We start from the raw sequence: 25,709 nt of genomic DNA on the forward strand, positions 1-25,709 counted from the left end.
CCTCCCATCCAAACATTTTGCCTAGTGGATCCTACCTGCTACCACCCCAAATCTTTCTATGTTTTTAGCAGTCCCTCCCCACTGTAGAGGATGGTCTCCCACCACTGGGTGACCCTCTATCCTTTAGCTTCTGCTTTCCAAGTAGAAGTCTCTCTACTATCTTATTACCTACCTTACTTACCTTCACTTGTATTCCCCTACTCTAACTTCTCAGTGCTCTTTTCCCACAAAACTTTTTTTTTAGGGGAACCCTCCTTGGCAAGCTTTAGTGATGCCAGGGTTCACCCCAGCCAGCCAGAGAAGAGAACATTACACTCTACGACCTGGCCCATCTTCTTGTGGTGTTGAACAGGCAATGGGTGATCCTCAGTTTCTGGGGTCCCACTGCTAAGTGGACAGAGGAACACCATGCAGACTACACAATAACTCATACAATCTATGGCCTTTACAGAGTTTCTATTGAGACACAGAGCAGATTATGCAGAGTTGGGCCCCCCCAGTGCCACAAGACAGTAAACACTATAAACTATCCTTTCTGTATACAATGTACTCCACCATATTCAAATTCTGCATCCCTTATATCTGAATACCACCATGTCTCTGATATCCCCTTAATTGTATGAATTTGATGACTTGACTTAGCACTTCAAATTCATCAAATTTATTTATTAAGCTCCTTGCATTGGTGCACATGCAAGTATACATGCACCTATTCTTATTCTCAGTTGCCCTAACACAGTCCATGTATTTCTTTATTCCACGATGACCCACAACAGATCTTGAAATTTCGGGCTGCTGCATGTTCCAATAGAAGCAGTGCAGGAATCACCTTTACTTCTGCCTGCAGCTATTGTTAATCTATTAGTCTGTGTCCCTCCCCCCAAGCTAGCAGTTTTCCAATCCACCTAACACTACTTCAATAGCATCAGCAAATATTCTTGCACATAGCTAAAGATTTGGTTACCTCTTTTTCTGCTTCTTTTAATATAAATGGATATATTACATTTATGTTAAAAGAAGCAAAAAACCCTAGGTTCTTTTTTACTTTTAGCTGCAGCTATTTCTTTTTCAGTTATCATAAAATTATTTAGCTCCCAACCAGTATTAAATTTGTCATTTGCTAATCCCCTCTCTAAAACCTTCATGTATGATTGTAGATATAATATATTCAACTTGTTCGTGCACCATTTATTAATTTTAAAATAGGCAAGAAGTGATTTTAAACATTTTCTTTGTAATATCACTCATTATTTTAAAACTAATGGATACAACTGTAACTAATGTATTTTTTTAAGTTGATAATATATATATTTTTAAATTCTTAAAAATAAAAAAAACTGCTAATTCATAGGTGCATCTTGCTGTATAACTCTCACAATGTATACAATTCATATTAGCAGCTATATGTCACAAAAAGTGCACCGTCCAACACTGCTGGAATAATAACAAGGAATAGTCTAGAACTGCATATTTTGGATATTTCTTTATTTCAACAATATAATGGATACAAGCATAAATACAATATAGCATACAAATATAAATTGAAACTCAAAGAATGAATGAATGAATACTATGACACATAACAGTACAAAACTGAAAGTTATACAATTAATAAGGTAATTTACCCTGACTCCCCCACTCCCACCACCACCACAGTCACAACTTTACATCTCAAAATGCTTCACAGCATGGAAAATTTTAAATAGCTGTCATTAACTTTTTTTTTTCTGCAGTGCTATGCTCTGTAATTAGTTATATTATAGTCATAATGGCAGTAGTTTTTTTTTACTTTATTTCATAACCATAAGTGTTCATTTTAACAAGCTTATAAAGCTTATTGAAATAACTGATTTGTTTAAAAGTCTTAAAAAAAACAGTATTTTATTAACTGTAATGTCATTTTCATTATAACTGCTTTCCTAAAGCAATAACTTTCAAATTAATTTAGCGGCACAAAAACAGATGATTGCTAACAACAGTGAAAATTGTTATAGTAATAGTTGTTATTTACTATTAAAAAACTTCCTATTAAAATTGTACTTTGCCAGTAATAAACTGGAAAAATAGAGAAGTCATACTTTACTACTGGCAAAGGGAAATTTTTACTACCATTATAGGTAGTAAAATACCTAAAGAAATCTGATATCAATATAGTTTAAAGTCTTTTGACTGTTGCAAGTGGATGCTAAGAGATACTTGCCATATGCAATTAATTACCCTTATACAGGATGATGTACCATAAATGTTAGAGTATCACTGTTATTTTTTTATTGCCATAATTCTCTAAATGTAACACAAACAATAATGCAGATTGAAAATAAAAATAAATAATACTTCAAGTATAACTAAAACTGACATCAAGGTCACTATAATTTTAATTTTTAAATTTATGGTGCTTTGGTGATTTTTGGATTGATTTCTGAATGCAAAAAAAGCATTTTTGCATTCAGAAATCAATATATATATATAGTATCATGAGCTACTGCAATTTTGAAATACTACTGCTGAATTATTAATAATAAAAAAAAAAGCTTAGAGAAGCAGACAGTATGGTACAATCAAACTGATATTATCTTCAGTGGCATTTTTTATGAATATCTTTATACTGTATCTTCTGTCTGGCAGTTGGCGCATATATTCACCTTTTTCTCCCACACATCTGTAGAATTTTCATAGGGATAATTATCTCCAAATAAATGTTCTACTGTTGGTTTCTGAAAATATGGTATACGCAACAATAGCCCTGCAAAAGAAAGGCTATTCATGGTAGATATCACAAAGGCAAAAAATTATAACAAAAGTTACAGTTTGGACTATTTACACTATGAAAAATAAGTGATGATTGATGCTGGGCTAGTAATATCATGGACTGGAGTTTGAATCCTGATGTGGGAGGGGGATAACGAAAGTCGCTTTGTTGGACCAACCGCTCGAAGATTGACGAACAAAGTGGAGAGTGGTGCCATCTGGCATCGCTCCAAATAACTACCATCCACCACTGGATGCAAAAGCCAAAGCTAAACAGGTCCAACCTCAATTGCCGGGTGAAGATGAGAAGTAGAAATATTGAACATACTGCGTTGAGTGTGGCATAGGATAAAGTAAAACAAATTCAGGCCTCAGGCATAGGGGTTGGTTCAAAAAATTGGAAACAGTCTCTTGAGGAAAACAGTGGAGCAAGCAGTGCTGTCATCCATACAGCTACCACAAAGGAAGGACCAGCCCAACCAACAGGAAATGCTTCCTGTGCAACTGTACTAGTGACCACCTGGGAAAGAAGGAAAGCCAACCCACAAAGTGGAGCATCGAAATTAATATGTTCATTATCTGGGCATATTATGGCATAACAAAGCTAGAGACTGACATGGCAATGAACAGAAGGTGACTACACACCAAGTGGTTGGAATGGTTTCTGACTGTTCAGGTTACTGAACAGTGAACAACAGACTAGAAATGGACCATTGTCACAAAAAACCTGATAGTTCCTGCAATCTTGGGAAAAAATCAGGCAGGACGTGAGTGACCAACTACAAAGAATACAAGCACAACCGAATCAGAACTGGAGGAGGAACACCAAGTATAAGAACTGTAACCTGGAGGAGCTGAAGTGAAAACAGACCAAGTCACAATATCCAGAATAGAAGGCCATTCTATTGTATAGTATTGTGAAAGAGAGAAATGTCTCATGTACTCATCTTTCTGCTTGCACAGTAAATTTGGAAGAGGAGGATGAGGCTTACCTTCTTCAACTATGTTCATACAATCCCCAAACGCTCTGGCAGGAAACAGGACATTCAGTACATCGTCAACACTGTTTCCCATTGTAAATACGGGCAAAAAAGTTATAAATTATATCTAAAAAAATTATAAATATATATTAAAAACTTGTCTAAATCAGTGTCATAAACACATCGGTTCACACTCTATGCATGCAAAACAGATGAAACTCAGAAAACAAAAACAGCAACTCATGACAAGTGACAATGTTGAATTGGATTGCTTCACACAATAGCCAATCACAACCACTAACTACTTCAGGGTGCTTTTGTCTCAGTGCACACCCTGCCTCACCTTCTGGATGGTGAGGGGTGTGCCTCACCATCCAGAAGGTGAGGCACACCCTTCTGGATGGATTTTTAGCCAACTACTGGAAGGCTAAAAATTTAACTCGCTGCACCATCTGTATGTCTGTTTAAAGGGTTTAAAGGTGTCTGTATTTGTGACCACACACCCAGGCTATTAACATGAATGTGATACAATGTTTACATGCCGAAACTTCTCTTCATGAAACATTGTATATTGGATTTAATTTTAGGAACCACATGAAGCCAGAATTAGGGAAGTCTTTAACAGAAACAAATGCAAAAATATAATATCGGTAACATTGCAATTCTGTGGGTGTGCACTGCACACCTTGAATATACGCCCCTGCTGGCAATTGACAAAAATCAGGGTATGATGCTGCAACAAGACAGAAAAATTAGCTTGATGAAGTAAGAATGGCAATTGAGCTTTTTACACTGAAAAGTGCAAGATACTGCATGTGGAAAGCAGTAATCTCAGAATAACATACCAATTGGGTATATTGCATATTGCACTCAAGGTAATAGAGAAAGAAAGAGATTTGGGGTATTTGTACAAACCGCATGAAGTTGTCTGAGCAGTGTAGGCAAGCTGATAAGGTTCTGTCGATGATATACAATAATTTTGCCAGCAGTTGAATAAGGCAATGATCAGGCCATATCTTGAGTACTGCATACAGGCCAGGTAGCCTTATTTTAGGAAGGATGTGGATCTGTTGGAACAAATGCAAAGAACAGCAACACAAAAGGATACCCTTACCAAGAAAAACTTCAGTTCTGCAAATTGTTGTCTGGAAACTCGGAATCTGTGAGGCAACCTCATTGAAGTATTTAAGGCCTTAAACAGAATGAGTAAATTAAACGGATGGCATCTTAACTCTTGCTTAGCCAACACACATAGGAGTATATAAATTTAAACTGAAAAAAGAATGGTTGTAGGATAGATGTGAAAAATTTGTTTTCAGCTGGAAAGTGAATGATTTTGAAACAAACTTACATCTGGTATTGTGAAGGTGGGTAATTTGAATAAATTTAGGAAGAATTAGGCAAATTATTAGAGGAAATGGATGGACATATGAGGTGGGTAGTGTTTTTTCTTTCTTTCTTTTTTTTTTTTTTTTTTGTATAAGAAGCAAGCTTATATAGCTCATGCTGCATAAGCATGCTTCTTTGCATCATTTGCCACTACTAACACAATACTAATACATTTAAAACAAATAGCCAGTCCTGTGCTGCAGCCCATGTTTAATCAATTTATTTTTTCCATGAAATAAAGCGCTATTTTTTTATAGTCTTCTTAAAACACATAAATTTAGCATCAATTTTTAACTTGTTATGCTGTGCTGTGCTGTGCACAAATCTATGTGGATCATTATTTCAACATACAGTAGAGTCCCGATTATCCGAGTTAGGGTGGACTGAGGGAACCTCGAATAATCAAAACCTTGGATAATATGGAAGATTTGGTAAATTATTATTAAATAAACTGGATTTGAATACATTAACGTGATAATGTACACTCTATTTTAAGGCTAGACCTATTTACTGAACATAATGATTTTTAAATTACATAATGAAACACTTTTAATTTTATTTACAACTATTTTAGTATAAAAATTTAAAAAAAAAATAGTATATGTATAAAAATTACAAGTCATAGACAAGAAAAATGTACACTTACGTCATTAGCACTACACCTTAATATCATATAAAAAATTCCTTAAAGGGTTTCTGTTTCATAGAAGCTCCCCGCTTTTTAGCTACTATATTTTGTAGGTGCCTAAGTAACAAAACATCAAAATATCAATATAATGTAAAGTTAACTCAATAGCATTTAGACCTTCCATGTGTCATTTTTTTTGTAGTTTCTGTGCAGTCATCATTGTCATCTTCACTTTCATCTTTTTATTTTGTCAACAAGCTTTACGATCATGTCATCAGCGATTTCCAGCTGTTCATCAAAATCCATCCACTCTTTAATATCCTCTGTAGTAAGAGTATCTGAAGCACGAAAGTTACTGGCTAGTTTTAAAAGGGATTCCTCACCTCTTTCATCTTCATTTGCCATCTTGTTTTCTCTGGCTTCATTTTGGCAACATAAAATATTTTTATAGGATTTAATAAGAGTAGACGTTTTAACATTCTTCCATGCTTCTGCTAACCAGTAAATAATGTCCTCAATGTTTATTTTTTTAAGATTCTTAACAACACTGATTTCTGTTTTAAGATTTTGAACCAGATGTTTTAAGAGACATTGCCTATAGTTGTGTTTCAAAGTCTCCAAAACACCTTGATCTATAGATTGAAAAAGATGTCACATTAGGTAGCAAATCAATGATGTCACCAAAAAGTAGTTCATTTTCATCTGGATGGGATTAGTATTAGCAAGGGCACATGATGCAAGAGAGCAAGCTTATATAGCATCGGCCAAAAAAAAAAAAAAAAAAAAACGCCCCCTTCTCATTTCACTCATCCACCTGCTCCAAATGTTAGTCTAGTTCTGCCTTAAATCTGTTTAAGTTATCAACTTCTACAACGACAGATGTAAGCTTGTTCCAGCAATCAACCACCCGCTGGCTAAGGCAACTTCCACACATCTATCCTACAAATGTCTTTCCTCAATTTGAATTAATGCCCTCTCAGGCGATTATTCTGAGCAATAGGAAGAATCCCATCAGCATTGAGCATACTCAAACCATTCAAGGCTTTATACACCTCAATCAGATCACCTCACAGGTGCCTAGTCTCCAGACACTGTAATTTGCAAAACTAAAGCCTTTCTTCATAAGAGCAACCCTTTGTTCCATTCACTAATCTTGTTGTCCTTCTCTATACTCGTTCCAACAGCTGTACATCCTTCTTAAAATGAGGCCTCCAGACCTGTATGCAGTACTCAAGTTGACCATTGCCTTATACAAGCGGATCATCACCTCCTTATCCCTGCTAGAAAAATTCCTGTATATCATTGACAAGGCACCATGAGCTACTCTTGCAGACCAGGGTCTGCACTGCTCAGAAAAATTCATATCTGCCTACAAAATTACCCCCAGGTCCTTTTCGTTCACTACCACTGTCAGTGTGGTACCACAGAGTTGATACATTACTCTGGGGTTACTGCTTCTCATATGCAGTATTTTACATTTGTCAATGTTAAACCTCAGTTGCCACCTCTCAGCCCATCTACTCAACTTTTATAGATCCTGTTGCAGCAGCGTACTGTCATTAACAATCCTGCCGACCTTCGTATCGTCTGCAAATGTGGACATTAAGCCTGATATACCATCATCAATATCATTAATGAATACAGAAAACAACAATGGACCCAACACTGAACCCTGGGGGACTCCACAAAGTGCAGTGTCTATTGATTACAACTCTCTGTCTTCTCCCACTCAACCATTCCTTTATCCATAGCAGCAATTTCCCTCCAATGCCACACTGCTCCAACTTGTGCAGCAGTCTTCCATGTGCCACAGTATCAAAACCCTTTCTAAGATCCAAATATATGATATCAAAATTATTCTTTGCATCCAGTTCCTTTGTGGCTACATCATAGTATCCAATCAAATTGGTCAGACAAGACTTTCCCTTAACAAACCCATGCTGTGTCCAAGCTATAACTGAAGTCTTGTCTAGATGATCCTGCAGTGCTTCTTTAGCCAGCTCTTCCATTAATTTCCCTGGAACAGAAGTTAAACTAGCAAGTCTGTAATTACCTGTGTCTCCCTTTGATCCTCCTTTGTGGATTTGGGTTTCATTTGCACATTTCCAATCCATGGGTACCTCACCTTCCAAGGAAGCTGTCAAAATTATGGCTAAGGGTTTGCTTATTTCCTTTGCTGCCTCCTTTAATATAACTGGATAGATTCCATCCACATCTGGTGCCTTTCTTATGTTTATCTTCAACAATTTCTCCTCCACTTTACTCTCAGTTATTACAAAATCATCTAGCTCACTGTCAGAGTTTAATCCACCTCTGGCATTTCCCTTCCTGAATAACTCCTCATGTGAATGTAGATGCAGAATACTCATTTAGTTTGTTAGCTACCTGAGCAGGATCATCAACAGTTGAACCATCAATATCTAATGGACCAATCTGATTCATTCCCTTCCTTCTAGAGTTTACATAAGTAAAGAACTCTGCTGTTTTTCTTTGCATCCTTTGCCAAAGATTTCTCGTAATCTGCTTTTGCCTGCCTAACCTCCTTTGTGACTTGGTTACAGACTAGCTTATATCTATCATAGGCTTCTGTGTCACCCATTAATTTATATGTATCCCATGCATTTTTCTTCTCTGCCACAAGTCTCATTAATTCATCTGACATCCATTTAGGCCTAAACCTTGAACAATATTTCTTAGTTGGTAAGAAAAGCCTAGTAGCTTCCATGATTAATTCTTTGAATGCTTCCCATTTTGAATTTGCTGTTGGCAACATCATTAGTTGGTCCCACCATATAGAATTTAAATACTGTCTCAGACCACCATAGTCACCTTTACAAAAGCAAAAACCCTTCCCTTTACCCCTGATGGTAGTTACCTCTTTGACTAAATCCCACTTCAGCACACTGTGATCACTACAACCTAGTGGTTCCTTTATCTGCAGATTCTTAATGCATGAAGAATCACTACTGATAATCAGATCAAGAGTATTACTCCCTCTAGTTGCCTCCAGAACATGTTGCTGTAGAAAACAATCATCCAATAAATCCACAAATGCCTTTCTAGTTTGTGGGTGACCAACCCACAAATTCCAGTCAATCTCTGGAAAATTAAAATCCCCCAATATAAGACACTCTGATTTACTGGCCCACTCTATTTCTCTGCACAATTGCTCATTATACTCATCAGATTCATTAGGCCTATAGCACACACCCTATCCTCATTTTCCCTTTCCCAGTGCTTATTTTCCCTTTCACAAACAGACTCAACATTGCATTGTCCACCAACATAAATTGGATGCACTTCCTTAGATTTTATGTTTCTTAACTAACTAACTGCATACCCCCTTCTCCCTTCCTGTCCTGTCTATCCTTTCTGTACACATTGCACTCCAGAAATTCCAGTTCTGCACTGCTTATGTCTGTGTGACACCATGTCTCTGGTATCCCTACAATATCTGCCTTTGATGTCTTGACTAGCACTTCAAGCTCATCAAATTTATTAACTATACTCCTAGCATTGGTGTATACACAAGTATACATACACCTGTTTCTACTCTTACCCTAACACAGCCTATGTATTTACTTGTTCCACTATGATTCCCAACAGTTCTGGAAATCCACATTGCCTTGCTTTCCAGGCTGCTGCTCAATTGCATTTCAATAGAAGCAGTGCAAGAATCACTTTTGCCTCCGCCAGCGGCTACTGTTAATCTATTAGTCCATGTGTCCCCCCCCAAGCTAGCAGTTTTCTGCCCCACCTAACTCTGCTTCGATAGCATCAGCAAATATTCTTGCACCCTTTCTATTTAAGTGTATCCCATCCCTCTAGAAGCAGTCTCTCCTGTTAACAAGCACAGACCAGTCTGAGAACAATTCTACCCCCTTGAGCCTTAGTCACCTTTGGTGACTAAGGCTCAAGGGATTGATCGACAAGGCTCTCATCACATAGTCCCTCCTATTGTGTCTGGGCAGAATTGCCGACACTTTCAAATTCAACCCTAACTGATGGCTTTTTTTCAACATTGACCTGTACTTGTTAAGTTATTCTGCCGGTCTCCTACTCTTAATATCATTAAGATGGAGAACTATTTAAAATTAAAAGTGCTTTGTGGGGATGTTTCTTTTCATTCAAATATTTTTTTGTGCTAGGAACAAATTCTTCATGAAACCACGTTTTAAACAAACTTGAATCTATCTATGCATTTTTTTGATTTGCTTAGTTTTTAAACATTTTACATTTTTTAAAGCTCGAGGGTTCTTTGACTTTCCAAAGAGAGTTAGTTTAAGCTTATGAGCCCCTAATGAATTTGATCATGCCAGTACCATCATTCACTCCTTGCTTTGTTTATTACCAGGAGCTTATTTTTCTTTTCTAGCTGCAAGTGTTTTAGATAGAAGCATTTTATAATTCATGCCCGTTTCGTCACAATTGTAAATTTGATCCAAATTCAGATTTTCTTCTTGAATAATTTTGTTAATTTAGCAGTAAATGTTGCTATTTATTCCATGCTAGCTGATAATTTTTCCCTCATTGATCTTCAGATTTCTAACTCCAAACCTCTTTTTCCAACAATCCAAACAACCAATACTTGCGGTAAATTGTTCTTCCCCTTCATTAAAATGCTTATGAAATTCTAAGGCCTGTAAAATCGGTTCAGAAATCTGGTTTCCTTTGCCTCTGATCTGTATGACCCACAAAAAACAGAGCTTCTGAAGTTTGTTCAAATTCTTCTTTCTTCAGTTTTTTTTCTATTCAAATTTTCACTATCACATACAGATGCTCTTTGTGGACATAATTGAAAAATTATGTCCACAAAGAGCATCTGTATATGATCTGAGCATCTGTATCTGTATGTATTTGACACCTAAGTCACTAATCACTTTTTTTTTATTTGTTTCTCCTTGATCCAAGTGTTTGATTGCATTCAACTTCATATCTAAAGACACAACAATATGCTTCCGTTTTCCACTCATGGTGCTTACAAGGCCTCCGTAGCTGAGTGGGCAGGGGCGGGAGTGCAGTAGCATGCGTTCTTTGAGTAGACCGGAGTTCAAGCTCCTGAATACAGTCGATCTGCCAACCCGCGTGGCAGATTATGGTCCATTTCCCTCAGCATGAATTGTTGAGGAGGCTTCCATCCTGCAGTGGGTGGTAATGGCTGCACTTTACTTTTACTTTATAGATGGAACGTGACAAATAAAAAAAATTAGAAAATTAAAGAGACTCTAATGCATTAAGGGCTTAAGCCTCAAGCTGTGAAGGAGATTAGACTATGTGTATTTTAGTGCAATTGCATCATTTATACACAGCTAATTATAGATTAGCAAATTTGCAATAGCAGCATCGTTTAAGTTACATCTCATATTGTGAATACCTTCACAACGAGTTGCAATGACATTGCACTACTTTGAATAAGTAACACTTCACCCGAAGGAGAAGACTGTTGTTACTTATTCTCAGTGGATACCACCACCACCACCACCCAGACGGCACCGTTTCAGAGCTATTTGGCGCTTCTTCTGAAGGTATTCACAATATGAGATGTAACTTAAATGATGCCGCTATTGCAAATTTGCTAATCTATAATTAGCTGTGTATAAATGATGCAATTGCACTAAAATACACAAAATTAAAGAGTAAACTTTTGAAATTTTTTTATTTCTTTTTTATTAAATCTTTAAAATTAGAGAGTAGTAGTAGTAGTAGTGGCATGTGATGCAAGAAAGCAAATGTATGAGCTTATGCAGCATCAGCCAAAAAAAAAAAAAAAAATCACACCATTCCCTCCAAATGCCTGTCCAGTTCCTCCTTAAATTTATTCAACCTATCAACTTCCACAACGACAGATGGAAGTTTGTTCCAGCAATTAACCACCCGCTGGCTAAAGGCAAATTTCCGCACATCTATTCTACATCTGTCCTTTCGTAATTTGAATTTATGCCTCCTTAGGTTCGTAATCCGAACAAGTGGAAGGATCCCATCAGAATTCAGCGTGCAGAGTAAAAAGTCACAAAATCAACAAACATAAAAGATCAGCATGGCTCAACAGTCAACTGGTGTGAGTTCCTGCCCTATACTGTGCTGAACTACATACTCTTGTCTTTGATGACAAAATACAGTTGATTCTGGTTATTTGGAACACATCAGGACTAGTGCATTTTGGCCCAATTAAGCAGCTGCCCCAATTATCCGACGTTTCACGTAAAAAAAGTTAAAAATACAATGGATCCCAGCTTTACAATTGGTTCACTGTAAAATCAAATCACGTTACGATGGAGTCACCATAGTAAAGTACCCTTCACTATACAATGTGTAGTAAGCGCCGGTCATTGTGATCATGTTTGTGAATTGAATTTTAATTCTATTAAACAGCGATTCTAATTAGCGAAAATAGGAGGAATATTATCCACAGGCTATAAAAGTAAAGATATATTAAGCACAAATTTATCCTTTATTACCTTACCAATTAAAAAATTAAATGATACGTGAAGATCGGAATAATTAATACATACTGTAACATATTCACACTAACTAGTTGACATTTCTGTTCACTGACATTTGTGTGTGAGGGTTAAAGTTTAAAACAGTAAAAAGATAAGCAATCAATAACAAAGAACACGGTACATACAAATTGCAAGTAACACGATACGCACAAGTGAGAACGGAATAACAAGTTACGAAGCTTTAAAAATAGAAGATTCTGAAAATTAATTTTTTTATACGATTGAAGGTTTCATGAAAGTGAAAACACATTTCATCATAATAACCCACATAATTCCAGCTGTGTCGGTATTATTGCAAATTCGATAAAATCATGTTTACTATCCATTTATGATAGATTGCACTAACAGAAAAGCACAATAAACAGGTGACTGCTAATTGTTTTTATTGTTTTATGGTTGTGACCTCCAGAAATCTGGAGGTCACAACCTCCAGATTTCTGGTAGATTTCTACAGGGGTGGGATACACTTAAATAGAAAGGGTGCAAGAATGTTTGCTGATGCTATCGAGGCAGTGTTAGGTTGGTCGGAAAACTGTTAGATTGGGGGGGGAGATACAAGGACTAATGGATTAACAGTAGCCACTGGCAGAGGTGAAAGTGATTCTTGCACTGCTTCTATTGGAATGAGCCGCAGCCTGGAAAATAAGATGCAGGATATTTCGGAGACTGCTGGGAATCATTGGAGTACAAATAAACACATAGGTTGTGTTAGGGTAGCTAAGAAAAAGAACAGGTATACTTGCATGTACACCAATGCTAGGAGTTTAGTAAATAAATTTGATGAATTTGAGGTATTGCTCAAAACATCAAAGGCAGATATTGTGGGGATTTCAGAGACGTGGTGTCACACAGATATAAGGAATGCAGAACTGGAATTTGGGGAGTACAATGTCTACAGAAAGGACCGACAGGATAGGAAGGGAGGAGGGGTTATGCTATTAGTTAAGAAATACATAAAATCCAAGGAAGTGAAGCCAGTCGACATTGCTGGACATGCAGTGTCGAGTCAGTTTGGTGTGACATAAGCATTGGGAGATCAAAATTGAGAGTAGGAGTGTGCTATAGGCCTAATGACTCTGATGAGTATAATAAGAAACTGTACCGGGAAATAGAGTGGGCCAGTAAATCAGAGAGTCGTATAATGGGGGATTTTAATTTCCCAGATATTGACTGGAATTTGGGGGCTGGTCACTCATATACTAGCAAGGCTTTTGTGGATTTATTGGATGATTGTTTTCTACATCAGCATGTTCGGGAGGCAACTAGAGAGAGTAATACTCTTGATTTGATTATCAGTAGTGATTCTGCATGCATTAAGAATCTGCAGGTAAATGAACCACTAGGTGGCAGTTATCACAGTGTGCTGAAGTGGGATTTACTAAAAGAGGTAACTACCATTAGGGGTAAAAGGAAGGGTTATTGCTTTCGTAAAGGCGACTACGATGGACTGAGACAGTATTTAAATTCTATACAGTGGGACGGACCAACTGATGATGTTACCAACAGCAAATTCAAAATGGGAAGCATTCAAAGAACTTATCTTGGAAGCTACTAGGCTTTACATACCAACTAAGAAATATTGTTCAAGGTTTAGGCCTAAGTGGATGTTATATGAACTAATGAGACATATGGCAGAGAAGAAAAATGCATGGGATACATACAAATTAACACGTAACACAGAAGCCTATGATAGATACAAGTTGATATGCAACCAAGTTACAAAGGAGGTTAGGCAGGCGAAGGCAGATTACGAGAAATCTTTGGCAAGGGATGCAAAGAAAAACAGCAAAGAGTTCTTTATTTATGTAAACTCTAGAAGGAAGGGGATGAATCAAATTGGTCCACTTGATATCGATGGGTCAACTGTTGATGATCCTGCTCAGGTAGCTAACAAACTGAATGAATATTTTGCATCGACATTCACACATGAGGAGTTATTCAGCGAGGGGAATGCCAGAGGTGTATTCAACTCTGGAAGTAACCTAGAGAATCTTGTAATAACTGAGAGTAAAGTGGAGGAGAAATTGTTGAAGATAAATACAAGAAAGGCACCTGGGTTTGATGGGATCTATCCAGTTGTATTAAAGAAGGCAGCAAAGGAAGTAAGCAAACCCTTAGCCATAATTATGAGAGCTTCCTTGGACTCAGGGAAGTACCCATGGACTGGAGATGTGCAAATGTGACCCCAATTCACAAAGGAGGATCAAAGGGCAACACAAGTAATTATAGACCTGTTAGTTTAACTTCTGTTCCTGGAAAATTAATGGAGGCACTGGTTAAAGAAGCACTGCAGGATCATCTAGACAAGACTTCAGTTATAGCTCAGACACAGCATGGTTTTGTTAAGGGGAAGTCTTGCCTGACCAATTTGATTGGATACTATGATGCAGTCACAAAAGAACTGGATGCAGGGAATAACTTTGATATTATATACTTGGATCTTAGAAAGCTTTTGATACTGTTGCACATGGAAGACTGCTGCACAAATTGAAGCAGTGTGGCATTGGAGGCAAATTGCTGCTATGGATAAAGGGATGGTTGAGGGGGAGAAGACAGAGAGTGGTAATCAATGGACACTGCTCATCGTGGACTAGTGTTATTAGTGGAGTCCCTCAGGGTTCAGTATTGGGTCCGTTATTGTTTTCTGTATTTATAAATGATATTGATGATGGTATATCATGCTTAATGTCCAAGTTTGCAGATGATACGAAGGTTGGCAGGGTTGTCAAGGAGACTACTGACACCATGCTACTGCAACAGGATCTGGAAAGGTTGAGCAGATAGGCTGAGAGGAGGCAAATGAAGTTTAACATTGACAAATGTAAAGTACTACGTATGGGAAACAGCAACCCCCAGAGCAACATATCAACTCTGTGGTACTACACTGACAGTGGTAGAGAATGAAAGGGACCTGGGGTGGTTGTGCAGGCAGATATGAAGTTTTCTGAGCAGTGCAGACGGGCTGCAAGAGTAGCTCATGGTGTATTGTCGATGATATATAGGAATTTTTCTAGCAGGGATAAGGAGGTGATTATTCCCTTGTATAAGGCAATGGTCAGGCCACACCTAAAGTACTGTATACAAGTCTGGAGGCCTCATTTCAAGAAGGATGTAGAGATGCTGGAACGAGTACAGAGAAGGGCAACAAGATTAGTGAAGGGAACAAAAGGGTGCTCTTATGAAGAAAGGCTTAAGTTTTGCAAATTACAGTGTCTGGGACTAGGCACCAGTGAGGTGATCTGATAGAGGTGTATAAAGCCTTGAATGGTTTGAGCATGCTCAATGCTGATGGGATTCTTCCTCTTGCTCAGAATAATCACCTGAGCGGGCATAAATTCAAATTGAGAAAAGACAGATGTAGGATAGACGTGAGGAAATTTGCCTTTAGCCAGCGGGTGGTTGGTTTGTAGAATAGACTTCCATCCCTTGTCGTGGAAGTTGATAGCCTAAATAAGTTTAAGGCTCAGCTGGACAGGTATTTCGAACGAACAGAGGGGTGAAGTGGAAGTGGTTATTTTTTATTTATTTATTTATTATTTATTTTTTTTGGCTGATGCTGCATAAGCTTGCTTTCTTGCATCAAATGCCTCTACTAATGCTAATGCTAAATCCAACCGAACCATGTGGTACGGTCGGAGACAATCGCAGGGTAATCTCCAGTGCTGGGGTCTCTTGCCCCGATTAAACAGCATGTTGTCCCAATTCAGCGAAGTAAACCTTGGCTATTTTCTTGATTGGGTTCTGTTTTTTTTTAAGATTTATCCCAAATAAACAGCTGCCCCGATGAACCGGTGGCCCAAATAACAGGAATCCACTGTATATACAAATTTTCGACAATTCACCTCGGATAATGCGGAACCTCGGTTAATCAGGACTCTACTGTATTTATAGTCATAGTATAAATATGCTAATTTATTCTGTAGTTCTTTCAACTACAGAATAAACTTACCAGTAAGTAATCCCCCAGATGCAGAGATAGCAAATGTTGCAAATAATGCTGCTAACTGAAATAAGGCCTGCAAAGATGCTGAGCGTCCTACTCCAGGTTTAATTCGGAAAAGATCGGAATCAATATCATACAATTCAGAAGAGTTCATAATTGGTGCACGGGCTGGAAACAGCTCATACAAACTAGAAAGTAAAAACAGCAGATTTTTTTTTATCAAAATCTTCTTTAATGATTCTAGAGATTAAAAATAAAGATAAAAATAAAAAGAAAACAATAATGATAATGTATATTTACACATAAAACAAGATAAAAGTAAGATAAAAGATAAAAACAGGAATAAAACATGATAACCTTTGACATCACAAAATGATTTTGTCAACTATAAAATTGTAAAGTAATGCTATGACAAATAAATAAGCAAATGAAGATTTTTAGTACTACTTGAAAGGTTTCACATAATTTTTCTAAAAAAAATATTTACTTTTAACTTCCATACTTCCCATTGAATCAGAAATGTATTTAATGCATTTCTGATTGCAGTTTATCATATACAGTGACAGTTTTCAACTTATAAGTTGCAGCAATATGACAACAGCTTCTACAATTCTAAGACCCTTGTGCTTACCTAGTGATACAAAGAGTCACTAAAGAGAATTTACAAACCTTTCCTGAAATATATATTAAATGCATACAAAATGTAATATTGACTACAATCATTAGTCCAAGCAATTTAGTGACAAAGGGTTTGTCCATCAATTTTGAACAAGTGTATTTTTGATGAAAAAAAAAAAACCTTTTAAGACCAATATGATGGTTTTAGAAGTGGAAAGTTTCAATTTGTTTGCAATGGACCAATCAGAAAATTGACTAAGGATTTGGTTTGCATTTTCTTCCAGTTGATATCCTGAACTTTGATAGAAAAATAATGTCAGGTCATTTGCATATGACAAGGAAGTATAATTGTTCAATTCTTTGATAAGCCACTGATTAAGTACAAGGTTCCACAACAGAGGACTCAATATGAAACCCTGGGGGCAACCATGGAAGACCTGTTGAGAAACAGACTGAAAAGAAGATGCAACAGTAATAAATACAATAGTGAAATAAACTTTCCTCCCACCAAAGCAAATCAAAAATGTCCTTGAAGTCAACAAACGCCAAGTGTATTTACAGGCAGTCAATTTAATCCCATGAAAAAATTTGGCCAAAGCATCCTCAGTTCCAACACCTGGAATAAAATCAAACTTACTGGAAGCAAACTCATATTATTTTGTAACAATCTGATAATACAAAAGAGACAGAAGACATTTAAGTACTTTGCCTACTTTTGCCAATAAGGCAATATATTGCAATTATGAAGAGGCAAATTAGCTGGTTTATCAGGCTTGTGGAAAATCTTTAAGAAGATAGTTTTGCCAAAAATGAAAGTAAAGTTGTTGACCCTATGCAAATTGAATATTCTTATTAAAACATTGGAGCATTTACTGTGAAATTTAATAATATACTCCCCTCAATGAGGTTGGAGCCTAGATACTTATTTGGTTATACTCTGTTGATAGCAGAGGTGACTTCAGCTTGGGAAAAAGGGAGAGCAGATGATGTTGTAACATAATCTTGATTTTTACACCTTAGCAATTGTGAGAGGGTGAGAGAGGACATCAGTAAAAATATCATCTGGAAAAAACAAAGTATCTAGAATATAATTGACTAAATCAATCTAATTTAATGACACAACATTATTGGAAATAACAGTGTTATAAATGGTTTGGGAATGGAGTTTATATTGGACATTGGTAAATAATGCCCCAAGGATCTCTGTTTTCCCTCCTTACAGAATTTCTACCAAGTTTTTATTTGTACATACTTAATTGTTCCAATTCATGTAGATATTCTTGAGTTGAACTTGGTGGACAGTTTGACGAGCAGCAGCAAGTTCGGCATTCTACCAAGGAATAATCTTGCTCATGTGATACTTCTTTTTTGTAGACCTAGATGTTTCTATTAATAAATTCTGTTCAATTAGAGTGGCAAAATCATGGGCAGAGAGATCTGCAAAAGAAAAACTATATTTTGAAGCTTACCTGAAATCCAAGTATATGATATCAAAATTATTTTTTTCATCCAGTTCCTTTGTGACCTCATTGTAGTATCCAATCAAATTGGTCAGACAAGACCTACTTTTAACAAACCCATGATGTGTCTGAGCTATAACTGCTGTCTTGTCTAGATGATCCTATAGTGCTTCTTTAACCAGTGCCTCCATTAAATTCCTCAGAATAGAAGTTAAACTAACTGGTTTGTAATTACTTGTGTCACCCTTTGATCTCCCTTTGTGAATTGGGATCACATTTGATCTCCAGTCCATAGGGACCTCCCCCGAGTACAACAAAGCTCTCATAATTATGGCTAAGGGTTTGCTTACTTCTTCTGCTGCCTCCTTTAATATAACTGGATAGATCACATCCACCCCAGGTTCCTTTCTTATGTTTAACTTCAACAATTTCTCCTCCACTTTGCTCTCAGTTATTACAAAATCATCTAACTCACTGCCAGAGTTTAATTCACCTCTGGCATACCCTTCCCTGAATAACTCCTCATGTGTGAATGTAGATGCAAAATACTCATTTAGTTTGTTAGCCACCTGAGCAGGATCATCGACAGATGAACCATCGATATACAGTGGACCAACCTGATTCATCCCCTTCCTTCTAGAGTTTATATAAGTAAAACACTCTTTACTGTGTTTCTTTGCATCCTTTGTCAAAGATTTCTTGTAATCTGCCTTCTCCTGCCTAACCTTCTTTGTGACTTGATTACACAGCTGCTTATATCTACCATAGGCTTTTTTTTTTTTTTTTTTAGGAGCATTAGCAACTAAGGCCATATTGCTCCGGGATATGCGGTAGTCATTCCCTGACCTTTCCGCATCCTCCGTATTTGGTGGTGACGGGCTCGAACCCCGGTCTAATCAAGAAGTGTGTGCTATGCACTGCTGCTCCTTCCCACCTGGCTACGGAGGCGCCTACTCTACCATAGGCATCTGTATCTCCTGATAACTGATATGCATCGCCTGCATTTTTCTTTTCTGCCTTGAGTTTCATTACTTCATCTGATATCTATTTAGGCCTAAACCTTGAATAGTATCTCTTAGTTGGTATGAAAAGCCCAGTAACTTCTAAGATTACTTCCTTGAATGCTTCCCATTTAGAATTTGCTGTTGGTAACATCTTCAGTTGGTCCCACTGTATAGACTTTAAAAACTGTCTCAGACCTTTGCAGTCACTTTTAAGAAAGCAAAAACCCTTCCCTTTACCCCTAATGGTAGTTACATTGTTGAGTAAATCCCACATCGGCACACTGTGATCACTGTCGCCTAGTAGTTCCTTTATCTGCATATTCTAAATGCATGAAGAATCACTACTGATAATCAGAACAAAAGTATTACTCCCTCTGGTTGCCTCTCGAACATGCTGCTGTAGAAAACAATCATCCAATAAATCCAAAAAAGCTTTGCTAGTGTGCAAGTGACCAACCCATAAGTCCCAGTTGGGATGAATCGCATTGGTCCACTTGATATCAGTGATTCAACTGTTGATGATCCTGCTCAGGTTGCTGACAAGCTAAAGAAGCATTTTTCACCTACACTCACAGACAAGGAATTCTTTAGGGGAGTGGATGCCAGAAGTTTATCAAACTCTATCAGGAAGCTAGATGGTTTTGTAATAACCAAGAGGAAGAAAAATTGCTGAAGTTAAACATAAGAAAGGCACCTGGAATGAATAAGATGTAAGCAATCATATTAGGAGAGGCAACAAAGGAGGTAAGCAAACTCTAAGCCATAATTATGAGAGCACCTTTGGATTCAGGGGAAGTCCCCATGCACTAGAGATGTGCAAATGTATCTTCAATTCACAAAGGGGGATCAAAGAGTGACACGAGTAGAGTAATTACAGACCTGTTAGCTTAACTTCTGTTCCAGAGCAAATAATGAAGCCACTGGTTAAAGAAGTAATGCAGGCCATCTATACAGGGGTTGCAGTTATACTTCAGTCACAGCATGGGTTTGTCAAGGGGAGATCTTTTCTGACCAATTTGATTGGATACTATGATGCAGTCACAAAGGAAACAGGATGCAAAAAATAATTTTGATATCATATACTTGGATTTCAGGAAAGCTTTTGATACTGTTGCACATACAATACTGCTGTACAAATTTAAGCAGTGTGGCACATTAAGACAAATTACTGCTATGAGTGAAAGGATGACTGAGTGGGTGAAGACAGAGTGGATATCAATGGACACTACTCTTTGTGGACTAATGTTGTTATTGGTTTGGTGCTGTGCCCATTGTTGTTTCCTGTGTTTATTAATGATATTGATGAAAGTATATCAGGCGATATTGATGATGGTATATCAAGTCTAAGTTTTCAGATGACACTTAGGATGTCAACCCAGCCAATCTTTGTATGACAGTATGCTACTGGAACAAGATCTAGAAAAAGTTAAGCAGTTGGGCTGACAAATTGCAACTGAGGTTTAACATTGACAAAATCAAAATACTGCATATGGGAAGCAGTAATCACATATTATCATGCCAACTGTGTGGTACTACACTCAGGTGCCAGAAGTGGAAAATGAAAAAGATCTGGGAGTAATTGTGTAGTCAGATATGAATTCCTAAAGTAGTGCAGATATTGAGCAAGCTCAATATCTGCACTACTTTAGGAATTCATTCAACACCTTAAACACCTCATCATTCAACACCTTAAACACCTCACCCAGATTGCCTCACAGGTTCCTAGTCTCCAGACACCAATTTGCAGAATTTGAAGACTTTCTTGGTACAAGCACCATTTAAAATTCAAGGAAGAACTACATAAACTGTTGGAGTGGATGGATAGGTTAAATGGGAAGAGTAGTATTTTTTTTTTTTTTTGGCTGATCATTTGCCACTACTTGTCTTGGATCATTTGCCACTACTAATACTAATACAAATTATCAGGTAATACATATGCCTATAACAGACTAACTGGTCTAAAATCAAGTCAAGGAGTCAAGCTAAGGCAGATTATGAGAAGTCTCTGGCTAAGGATATTGGTTGTTATTTTTTTTACTCATGAAAAAAAAATAACAACCAATATTACTTATGTAAACACCAAAAGCAAGGGGATGTATCACATTGTTCCATTAAATATCAAGAGTTAACTGCTGATGACTCTGCTCAAGTTGCTGATAAACAGAATAGGCATTTTGCATCTACAGTCACAGGAGGAATTTTTAAAGGATGGGGATGCCAGAAGTGTATTAAATTAAAGACTAAATGATTTTGTGATAACTGGGAAGAAGGTGGAAGAGAAACTGTTGATGATAAATGTAAAAAACAGGAACCCGAGTTAAATGGGATCTATTCGGTTGCATTAAGGAAGGCAGTAGATAAATGTAAAAAACAGGAACCCGAGTTAAATGGGATCTATTCGGTTGCATTAAGGAAGGCAGTACAATGTGTAAGCAAACCTTTTAAGATGATTTTGAGAGCATCCTTGGATTCAGGGAAGGTCTTATGGATCGAATGCAAATGCATCTGCATTTGCAAATTCACAAAGCAAATGCATCTGCAAATTCACAAAGGGGGAATTCAAGGGGTGACTTTTGTTAATGTGACTTCTGTTCCAGAGAAAATAATGGAGTCACTAGTTAAAGAATTAATGCAAGACCATCAGTTATACTGCAATCACAACATGAATTTTTTTAAGAGGCAATCTTGCCTGACTAATTTGATTGGACCCTATCATGCAGTCAGAAGGAACAAAAGGCAAAATATAGTTCTAACATTATATACTTTGATTTCAGAAAATGTTTTGATACTGTTGCATATAGAAGACTACTCTATAAATTTGAGCAGTACAAAACTGCTGTACAAACTGTGGCATTAAGGGCCAGTTACTCTTATGGATGAAGGTATAGTTGAAGTGGGAGAAGACAGAGTGGTGGTCAAAAGGCACTGCATTTCTTGAACTAATGTTACTAGTGGACTCCCAGGATTCAGTGCTGGACCTATTATTGTTTTCCATATTCATCAAAAATATTGATGACGGCATATCCTGCTCAATGTCTAATTGTGGAGTAATTAATAGCAGTAATGAGGGTATGCTGCAGCAACAAGATCTAGAAAAATTAGTCAGATCAGCAGAGAAGTAGGAATTGAAGTTTAACATTGACAAATGTTAAACTTCAATTAATTTGGGATTACTGCATATGGTAGCAGTAATCCCAAATTAACATATAAACTGTGGTACCCTACTCAAGATGCTGGAGAATGAAAAAGATCTGGGTATAATTGTGGAGTCAAAGTTCTTTGTGCAGTGCAAAACAGGCTACCAGGACAATTCATAGGGTCTTGTCAATGATATACAGAAATTTTGCCAGCAGGGATAAGGAGATGACTATCTCATTGTATAAGGCAATGGTCAGGCCACATCTTGGGTACTGCATATGGGAAAGCCTCATTTTAGGAAGGATCTGTATCTGTTGGAACAGGTGCAGAGATGAGCATCAGATTAGTGAGTGAAACAAAAGGGTGTTCTTAGCAAGAAGGGCTTCAGTCCTACAAACTACACCATCTAGAGACTAAGCACCTGTGAGATTATCTGACTGAGGTGTTTAAGGCTTTGAATGAATTGAGAAGACACATACCTGTTGACATTAGACTTGAATTTCTGTATATTCTAATTTTGACAAAATACATGTGAAGGAATGTGTCCCAAAAATTAGAAGTTGAGTTGAAAGGCTAAACATGTTCTGAAACCAGTCGGAAAAGACTGGTTTCAGAACATGTTCACATTGGTTTGGAAGAAAGTCGGGAGTTTATAGTTGCTAAATCAGAAGAACAGTGCTCGTGGAAGTACAGGAAAGGCATGCTGCAGAACCCAATGTCTGCGAGACAGACAGCAAAGAGACATTGTAAGAGAATGATTATAAATTAATCTGACTGCCTCTTTTGGAGTAGCCAAGAAGCTTGAGAGAGAGGCTTTGGGGGAACTAGACATAGAAATAATATGTTTTTGTGGTAGGGTGGATTTGGATTTGTAGAAAAGTGAGTAGTTTAAAAGCAAAATAACAAGGTGAGCAAAACAAAAAAAAAAATCAATTTTTTTTTTGATCCAGAGGAGTAATAGTTGTGATGTGCTTAAGCTAAGAGAGATTAGAAGTCAGTGTAATCCATAATAAAGATATATGTTTGTCTAGAAATCCGAGTATCATTGAAGATGTAAAACCTTGTATTTTGCAGGAATAAAACAATGTTTCAGATGAGCAGTATGATAAAACTAAGGAATCAAGCCTACATAACTTAAAGGGGAGTGTCAGAGTAGTAAACTGTAGAAGAATACTTAGTCTTAGCTGTGTCTACTGTAATGTTAGGAGTGATGTCAACAAAATAGCTTATTTCAAATTCCTGTTCAGGACAACTAATGCTGACATAATAGGGCTAACAGAAACGTGGTACTACCTGGAAATTGGGGATGACGAGCTCCACTATGGTATGTATAATGTATTTAAGAAAGATAGAAGGGGGTGATTGTATTATGCTTATCAAAAGCAACCTCAGCACAAAAAGAGCTTTTGCTGAGACAGATGTTTCATGTGCCACCATGGAATCTGTGTGGTGTGAGTTAGTTGGAAGCAAAGGTATAATGACAGTAGGAGTAATCTAAAGACCAAAAGATTGTGCAGATATGAAAAGAGTTTCTACAGGCAGAGGGAATGGGCAAGCAAGCATTAGCATTAGTAGAGGCATTTGATGCAAGAAAGCAAGCTTATGCAGCATCAGCCAAAAAAAAAAAAAAAAAAAAAAACCCACTTCCACTTCACCCCTCTGTTCGTTCAAAATACCTGTCCAGCTGAGCCTTAAACTTATTTAGGCTATCAACCTCCACTACAAGGGATGGAAGTCTGTTCCACCAACCAACCACCCGCTGGCTAAAAGCAAATTTCCGCACGTCTATCCTACATCTGTCTTTCCTCAATTTGAATTTATGCCCTCTCAGGTGATTCTTCTGAGCTAGAGGAAGAATCCCATCAGCATTGAGCATGCTCAAACCATTCAAGGCTTTATACACCTCTATCAGATCACCTCGCTGGTGCCTAGTCTCCAGACACTGTAATTTGCAAAACTTAAGCCTTTCTTCGTAAGAGCACCCCTTTGTTCCATTCACTAATCTTGTTGCCCTTCTCTGTACTCGATCCAGCAGCTCTACATCCTTCTTGAAATGAGGCCTCCAGACCTGTATACAGTACTCTAGGTGTGGCCTGACCATTGCCTTATACAAGGGAATAATCACTTCCTTATCCCTGCTGGAAAAATTCCTGTATATCATTGACAATACTCCATGAGCTACTCTTGCAGCCCGTCTGCACTGCTCAGAGAACTTCATATCTGCCTGCACAACCACCCCCAAGTCCCTTTCATTCTCTACCACTGTCAGTGTAGTACCACAGAGTTGATACGTTGCTCTGGAGTTGCTGTTTCCCATGTGTAGCACTTTACATTTGTCAATGTTGTTGTTGTTGTTGTGGGGGTTTTTTGGCGCATAAGCTGCTTTGGCTATAATGCACCTATTCCTTTATTGTAATAAACTATTAGAATTTCTTGTCACGTCAGATAAGGAGATTCAGAAATGAGTAAAAAGTCCAATTTTCTTCAGAAAATTAAAAAATTCAGGAATATTTGCATTGTCACCAATGACATTCTCTAGGGTTACTGGTTTCCGAAGGTTAACCAAAGATAGTAGGGTTGTATTTCTGTCTTGATTATAGTGTGGGCATTCAATGAGAATGTGTTTCACAGTCAAATTTAGAGAACAATGTGGACACTGTGGTGGATCATCTCCTGTGAGTAAATGAAGGTGAGTCAAATGTGTATGGCCTATTCTTGATCTTGAAAGAAGTACTTCTTCTCGTCTTGATGAACGGACACTGGAACGCCAAATTCTAGGATCCTGTTTAAATTGAAAAAGTTTGTTATTTGTTTGAGAGTGCCAGAGTGCTGTCCATTCTGTTAAGCATGCACCACGAATGATTTGTGGATAGTCTGATGCTGGAACAGGTATATTGGTTAAATTTAAGGTAGATGGATTTTTTGCAGCTTTATCGGCCAGTTCATTACCAGAAATTCCAGAATGTGCTGGAATCCAGCAGAAGGTGATGAGTTGGTGGCGCTCTTCAATCTGCATTAATAATCTTCTAATTTCATTTAGAAAAGGGTGATCTTTATCTGCGGAGTTAGATAATGCCATAATTGAGCTGAGGGAGTCAGTGTAAATAACAAATTTTAATGAGCAGTCAGAACTGAGATTTTCTAAGGCTAGTTTAATTGCATATAATTCTGCTGAGAAGATGCTAAATTCAGGTGGAAGGGATGCTGAGATAGTGGTATTTAGGAACACTGCTGCTGCTCCAACGTTTGAGTTAGATTTAGAGCCATCTGTATAAATTGGAGAAAAGTCAAAATATCT

At 37.4% G+C, this 25,709-nt stretch overlaps 1 protein-coding gene across 3 annotated transcripts in view; it reads right to left on the bottom strand.

The window, feature by feature from the left end:
- Positions 1–2,511: 2,511 nt before the first annotated feature.
- LOC150084540 (ammonium transporter Rh type B-like) overlaps positions 2,512–25,709 on the bottom strand; it is a 127,293-nt gene continuing 104,095 nt past the window's right edge. For all 3 annotated transcript variants that reach the window (XM_090375304.1, XM_090375306.1, XM_090375303.1), the window contains exons 7-8: positions 16,198–16,379; positions 2,512–2,743 (exon numbers count right to left, since the gene is read on the bottom strand). In XM_090375304.1, the coding sequence (XP_090231430.1) occupies positions 2,601–2,743; positions 16,198–16,379 (325 nt within the window). In that variant the 3' untranslated portion in view covers positions 2,512–2,600. The remainder of the gene's footprint in view (positions 2,744–16,197; positions 16,380–25,709) is intronic.

Source organism: Mastigoproctus giganteus, chromosome 6 (genome assembly GCF_048544385.1).
Source record: "Mastigoproctus giganteus isolate SK-2022 chromosome 6, ASM4854438v1, whole genome shotgun sequence".
NCBI lineage: Eukaryota > Metazoa > Arthropoda > Arachnida > Uropygi > Thelyphonidae > Mastigoproctus > Mastigoproctus giganteus.